At 35.5% G+C, this 7,558-nt stretch overlaps 1 protein-coding gene across 1 annotated transcript in view; it reads right to left on the reverse strand.

Moving 5' to 3' along the window:
- LOC106106884 (myosin heavy chain, skeletal muscle, adult) overlaps positions 1–4,916 on the reverse strand; it is a 7,966-nt gene extending 3,050 nt beyond the window's left edge. The window contains 13 exon segments of the mRNA XM_013287544.1: positions 7–59; positions 128–373; positions 650–832; positions 1,074–1,174; positions 1,527–1,669; positions 1,876–2,006; positions 2,355–2,468; positions 2,540–2,697; positions 2,843–2,975; positions 3,281–3,367; positions 3,522–3,660; positions 3,967–4,085; positions 4,660–4,916. Of these exon segments, the coding sequence (XP_013142998.1) occupies positions 7–59; positions 128–373; positions 650–832; positions 1,074–1,174; positions 1,527–1,669; positions 1,876–2,006; positions 2,355–2,468; positions 2,540–2,697; positions 2,843–2,975; positions 3,281–3,367; positions 3,522–3,660; positions 3,967–4,085; positions 4,660–4,800 (1,748 nt within the window). The 5' untranslated portion in view covers positions 4,801–4,916.
- Positions 4,917–7,558: the final 2,642 nt, after the last annotated feature.

Here is a 7,558-nt window from a genome sequence, read left to right on the forward strand (position 1 = left end):
CGCAACTCACGGATCTGCTGCTCCAACTCCTGGATGCGCCGCTCTTGGGGCGATTTCATCTAAACGCAATGTATGTTTTTTAACTCTTTTATACAAAAAGGATATACTAAATGGATACAAAACGTACATCAAAAGCTTCTTTAAGTGCTAAATATTTCTTCATAATGATGTCCAAATCCCGTTGCTTGCGCGTGAGCAACAGCGACTTGCGGTCATACTTCTCCTGCAGTTGTTCTATCTCTTTCTCTCTCGCGGCCACCTTGCCCATGCACTCCTCTAGCACGCGCTTGTTGTGCGCCTGCCGGCTGCGGTGCACCTCGATGTCCAGCACGATCTTAGCGTGCTGGTTCTCCATTCCAGTTAGTGTCATCTCCTAAAATACGTATATATTTTGTTTAAATGACAAGTATCTGTTAGGACAGTTAGATTAGTAACTAACGTCGTTAAATTAATAAGGAAAAGAGATGAGTCCCGCGGGCATATCTTCTGTACAAAATGATATTGCTATCTCTTTTTGCTAGAAAGAACACATCTTGATGAAAGGCACAAAAGTCAATCATAGTCTGGAAGAACACATAGACCTTACTAAGTTTTATATTCCGCTCGAACCAAGACAAAAGCTATATCTATTTTTCGGAATTTCACTTACTTGTTTCCTAGACATTTCCCTCATCTTTTTAATGCCGTTGGCCATGGCCTCCACCGCTTTATCATTCAGCAAGCACTCTTGAAGATTCGATAATATCTCATTCTCTAATTTCAACTTCAGTTCAGTTTTATGTTGTAAATCCTTTTCGGTAGTTCTTAGTATATTCTTCATTGTTTGATTCTCCTGTTTAACAAATTCAATTTAAATAAAGTAACTGTACATGATTGCTAAAGAGAATAAACTAGATATATTCTTAACTACGTTACTTCAGAATGGTATTAATTGGCACCAAAATTAATCAATCCATCAGAGTTGGTCACAAAGAGACAATCATTGCAACTTTTAACGCTTCCATGTATAAAGTTATTGTGTATAAAAATGCATCGATTATTCAATTTTATTAAAAAACAATTAAGTGTGTTACCGATTTCACAAGTTCCTGATCTCTCTCCGTCATCTGAATAGACTCTGTGAGCTCGGCTATCTGCAACTCCAAGGCATCTCGGCGCGACTGCTCAAACTCCACTACAAACATTTGTATATAATGCATGCATCCCGTCATTTTGTATTATGCCTTATTTTTATTTATACATATAATAATATTGAAGTGTCTGTTTGTAACATCAAAGGATAAATTCCAGATTTCGGGAAGATGATGTATCTGCATTGCTGATAACGAAAATCGCATTAGATTTTTGTTTGTCTGTCTGTTCGCAAGCCGCGTTTCTTCCGGGTAACCTCCGAAACGGCTGGGCCGATTTCGATCGGACTTTCAGTGAAGGGTAGCTGACATAGACGGGCATATTATAGGCTTCTTTTTATCTTAATATTGCGTAGACGAAGTCGCGGGCAACAGCTAGTAAATAAATAAACTTACAGTATTTGGTTGCGGCGGCGTTATCGTAGTTGATCTTGTCCTTGTTCATTGCAATCTCCTTGCTTCTGTTCATCTCCTCGATAGCGACTTTCTTTGATATTTCCAGATTGTTAAGTAACGTACGATAGTTATCTTGCAGCGCTCTGAAAATTGTAAAAATAATTATATTACGTTGCTCCTGCAGATTTTATCAAATGTAAATAAATACTCTAACACCTCCATTAAATCCACGATTGCTTATTCTATGGCAGTTGCAGTCGTCCTGGTAGATTATTATTTGCTGAGGTAAGTTAAGCGCGAAGAGAAGAGTCTTAAATAAGTAATTAGTTTAATGAATATAGTCAATAACCTATAGTCATCCCGCACGGAGTCGTACACCCTGTCGCGCTGCTGTATGTTGACAAGAACCGAGTTCCAGAGGCTGACCAGCCGCCGCTTGTCTAACTCCAAGTCCTCCAGCTCGGCCGCGTACGCAGTTACCTGGTTATGTGGGTTCAGATCTGTCAACTTCTGGAATACTATTCTACGTCGCTAAAAACAACTCGATAGCAATATCGTGAATTGACTATGACTTCTTTGTAATGAAATTGATTTAACTATATAGAGTATAGTTAGAGTATAGTATAGTACATTATAAAGAGAAAAGATTTGTATTTTTGGATTTTTTATGTATTTGATTCACGCAGAATACTGGGCAGATTTAAAAATTCTTTGACCATGAGAAAGGTAATTTATTTTTTAGTAACATAAGCTATATCTTGTATTATTTTTTAATTTCACGTGGGCGAAGTCGCGAGCAACAGCTAGTAGGATATAAATTTGAAAAACCTTATCGTTAACTTGTTCCATCTCAGCATTCTTTATCTCCATCTGCTTCTGGAACAGCTCCAGCTTGGACTCCAGCTTCCATACCTCGTTGCTTAAGTTGTAGATAATCATATCCTGAAAAAAGTAAACATACAACAACCGAAATGTTCTAATTTTATTATTTTTTAAATTGCTCGCTTGCTAACCAATTGTCTCTTCTCATCCGCTAGAGCTTTCTTTTCCGTCTTCATTTTCTCTGACATTCGCTGATTGACAGTCAGATCTGATTCCGTTTCATCTCTCCAGGCCTCCAGCTGTCGGCAGAGTGTCGTCAGAGCTTCAAGCTCCTCTGTGGCCTCTCGTTCTAGAATATGACATCGGACGACAAAAGTAACGTCAAAAAACGACATGAGTAACACCAGAAAGACGTCAGTAGATTTGAAACGACGTTACCGACAGCATATTACTAGTTATTAAAGTGTCAGTTGTAAGGTGACATAAATATTTACCTTGTATGGCATTCGAGTCCAATTTCTCACGGGCCTGTTTGTATTTCTCAGTGGAAACGCGAACACGTTCCTCGGAAGCTAAACGTTCCGCTCTCTTCGCCGCCAACGTCTGCTCGTACTCTCCAATAAGGGCCTTTGAAATATTGTATTAAAGGGAAACTCATAAAAAGTACCTTGTACCCAAAATTTATTTTTATAAAAAGTCATGCAGCCTTAAAAATAAACGGTGTATAAAATTAAACTTAGGAATGAACTGAGTAAGTTTATTAAGGCGCGTTTATTTGTAAGGCTGATACAATTTTTGTAACATTTTAGTTACTACTCGAGTTTGTCTACATTTCTACATTTTTTAAGTTCGTAATTTGGTAATATTGTTAAACAGATTATGTCTACGTAAATATAAATTTATTAAAATAAGTGTTTTAGAATATAACGTACTCTTTGGGCGTTGGTATCGTGATCATCTCTGTAGATTGTCTCGAGGTCCTTGTCGTATGCATCTTTGCTTTGTCTAAGTTCGTCTTTCTGAAAATAATACTTTTCTTGAATTCTCAAACATTTCATTGACGAAGATTATTATAGTAACATTTGAACTGTCGGAACACCTACAAAGAAATTTCTTGGCGTCTCTTTCACTCTCCACGAAAAACAGATAAATATATTAAATAGTTGTACATACCAGTCGTTGTATTTCGTCAGCGGCGATCTGGTTTTCCTTTTCGAGGAACCGCTTTAATGTATCTTGGAACTTCTGCATGAGAGGATGCGTGGCCTCGAGCACGGCGGGCATGGCGCCCATCACGCGCTTGCTGCGCCATCTAGTATAATAAAGATACACCTATTTATATCAGCCCTAAAATACGATTTTCTAGCTGTTGCCTTCATTTATTATCAAACTTTTTTATATAAGTTAACAGTTAGAACCAACGTAAAGAGAGAGAGAGTAAGAGAGTATTTAAAGATATCGGCTTCGGATGATCAGATTATACATGGACTGCTATTTGCAGTCTTTCTTTTTGTCAGATTTTAACCGTTTGCTTCAAATTTAGGTTTCTTGGCGCCGTTTAAGACTATTTGTTTTATTAACACGTTAAAACTCAATGCTTATTTCTTTGAATACTAACTCATCGAAAACCTCTCTGCCGGCTCTGTTGCAGCGGCACTGGTCCACTGGGCAGCGACAACAAGAGCACTCGTCTTCCGTCGCTGGCGGCACTGTGTCGTAGCACTCACATACCGCGGACTAAAATCGTCACAAAATTAACATGAATACGTACTTATAATTGTTGGTAATTGTAAATAATGCTCAACTTTACCCTATACTCAGAAAAGATTAAGGAGGAACGTTATAAATGTCAACGTGAGCCTTTGTTATTGACCGACTTCCCAAAAGACAAAGGTTTCTCAATTCGTCTGTATGTTTTTTTAATGTGTGTTACGGCATAACTCCGCCGCTAGTGGGCCGATTTTGATAATTCTTTTTTTTACAAATTTCTATAACCTACATTCCTATATATCGTAGAAAGTTACGTGCAAATAATCTTGCTCGTATAACGGAAAACTAGTGATTTTACTAAAAAATTGCGTATTTTACGTACTTATGTTTCGTAGTGCCTTTCAACTACTAACATTATAAATGCGAAAGATTAGATGGATGGATGTTAGTTAGAGTTTGTAGCCTAAACGGCTGAACGGATTTCGAAGAAATTTGTTATAGATGTAGAGGACAGTCTGAAAAAACACAAAGGTTACTCACTTTTGCTTTTCTAATTCCACGCGAACGAAGTTGCGGGCGAAAGCTAGTCTAAAATACTTACATCTCTATAAACCATTTGCTCGTGCCTATATTGCAGACAGTGCTCCTCGTGTTCCACGATGTCGTGGTCGTCCCTCGGGCAGACGCATTCCGGTAACACGGGCGCGGCCGGCACCTCCTCCTTCGTACACTTGCATTCCATTCTCAATACTGATATTAATGTACTTCCTAGCAAAATATCTCTAAATCTTTTCCGCGTTGTAAAGCTGTTCCAAATATAAAAAGCGTTGTTATCGGTTGCTAGGCAACGGATTGACAGATGACGGTATTTTTTCGTTGTCTATTCTTTTTTTTTTTAAATATTCGTCAATGAGTTTTAATTTATTTAAAAAATGAGATATGACTTTAAAAAGTTGACTTTTTAATTTTTATTGGAAAATATACGGACGGATGCTGTTAGAATTTCCAGCCAGAACGACTAAACGTATCGATGTTTGGCATTGGTTTAGAGAATATTCTGGAATAACACATAGGCTACATACATTTTTTAAATTACACACTGGCGGAATCTCTGGTATAAGCTACTAACTATAATAAATAGGGGAATAAATAAAATCGCTTTACTTTATCTTAGCATTTATTTTTGTGTAATAACGTCGAATACAAATCGCAATTTTCATATCAAATATTAAAAAAAATGCTATCAATCAGCATTAATAATAATTGTACATTATTAAAAGCAAACTGGACGCGGTACATCTTAGCTCGAATGCGTCTGATTGGTTAATACTTATAAAAGGCAGGCACTTTCTACTTAAAAAATATTATAATTATGCCTAAATACATCCATACACAAATTGTGATGAAAAGCAAATCATTCCTTGCCAAATACTGTTTTGTAACTTTTTTTAATATAATATGGCAATTATTACACTTCAGCTGCCTTCAAAAAATATTTTAAAATAAAAACGTATGCCTAAAATAAAAAAGAGCTAAAATATTGCAAAAAACTCCACTCATTTTTTACTTAAACATAAATACTAAATATACAATTCAAAATATGAAATGATAAAATCAATTTAATTAATAAAATTGACAATGCCATGGATATTCTAAATGCTATAATTAAAAAAATACTAAATTACTTGTCGAAACTTAATTACCTACAATAAAGTTTTTTTTTATCTATAAAAAATGAAATAAATAGGCACGTGACATTCGTAGAATATTCAAACATTTCCTTAATAGAAGTCGAATGCACAACACATATTGCCGTCTTTTTCTATCATAGAGTTTGAAAGAGACGGTAATATGTAAAAATATTGGTGTTCTACCTTTTTTAATAGAATTTCCCTTAATGATAAAAAAAAAACAAACTACAATCAAATTGCAGTAATGTTTTTTGAACAACTGCTATGGCTTCCATTTTTTGTACTGAATTAATTTTCCTCGGTCTTAAGTACGAATATTTTTTATAGTATTAAAAAGTATAAAAAAAGTATTTTTCAATAATACAAACACAATTGTAATGGTAAAAGTATTCAACTATAAAATGCATAATCTCTTATAAATTAACTTAGAACAGAAAATGTACAATAAACTAACAATTTTTTTTATATCAAAATGTGACCAATCAGTTATATATTTTAGCAAATAAAAGATAGCTTTTGCTATATATTCAAAGTTCTTATATTTTTAAAACTCGGGCAGTATTTAGCTGTCTCAAAGGAATATTTCGCATGAAAAAGTATCTAATAATTCGATGACACTTAAAAACATTTATTATGAACATGATTCTATACAATAAGAAAGTCAAATATAAAATCAGTATAAAGTCGATATTGTATCGGGTACAAGTATAAAAAGTGGATACAATTTGTATAAGATTGCTATGGGAGTGTGGGCGTGGCTTAGTGAATGTCGGTGGGCGCGGAGGGCGCGTTGGGCGCGGTGGGCGCGGGGGGCACCGGCACGGACAGCGGGGACCTCTGGCGGTCAAACATCTCGAGGATCAGCTTGGGGTCTGTTCCGGCCGGTACCGTTATCGTGCCCGTCTGCAGAGAACCCCTCATGAGTACCAACGTACGTTCTTGACTGCATTGCGTGACGGTCGATCGCTTTCTAAACCACACTTACTTTATGTTTCTTTTACTTGGTTACCATGACAACACGATTGAACGTCACAACATTGCGCAGTTAGTATACGGTAGGTATGTTAGCTCTGCATGCTAGCTCTGTGGCGGTTACCGAGCTTAGAATAACAAAACGAAAACAGTTATATCTACCAAAACATTAAAAAAATATTTAGTACGTTACTCGAAAAGTAATAGACTTTAAAAAAAATATTTTACCATCAAAAAGCTACGTTATAACTGACTAGCTGTTGCTCACGACATCGCCCGTGTTAAATTAAAAAATAATAAAAAACATAGACTATGTTACACACTGATAACGTAGCTTTTTAAGGGTGTAAGAATTTTTGTAAATCGGCCCAGTAGTTTTTGAGTTATTTCAATACATACAGATACAAATATTTCCTTTTCATATAATTAGTAAACATTATATAGATATATTTATGACTAGTTTTTTTTTTACATTCCATAATTTTAAGCATACAAAGCTAAACTAGGGTTCAATAAAACTATAGAGGTCTAATTTACTTCGGAATTTTACTAAGAAACTTAGTAACTTGACTTATAAAGTGTCACATATATACTAACATAAAGAGGAAAGATTTGTATTCATGGATTTTTGTATATATTGAAATAACTCAAAAACTACTGGACCGATATCAAAAATTCTTTCACTATTAAAAAGCTATGTTATAACTGAGTAACATAAGCTATAATTTTACTATTTCACACAGGCGAAGTTATTAGTAACCAGATATAAGTGTTTTCGTATCGTTATTTCCGGGATATAGAAGCAAAGTGTGGTACCTCAATGCGCGTGATGACGCC

The sequence above is a fragment of the Papilio polytes genome, unplaced genomic scaffold, assembly GCF_000836215.1.
Source record: "Papilio polytes unplaced genomic scaffold, Ppol_1.0 DF822067.1, whole genome shotgun sequence".
NCBI classification, from domain to species: domain Eukaryota; kingdom Metazoa; phylum Arthropoda; class Insecta; order Lepidoptera; family Papilionidae; genus Papilio; species Papilio polytes.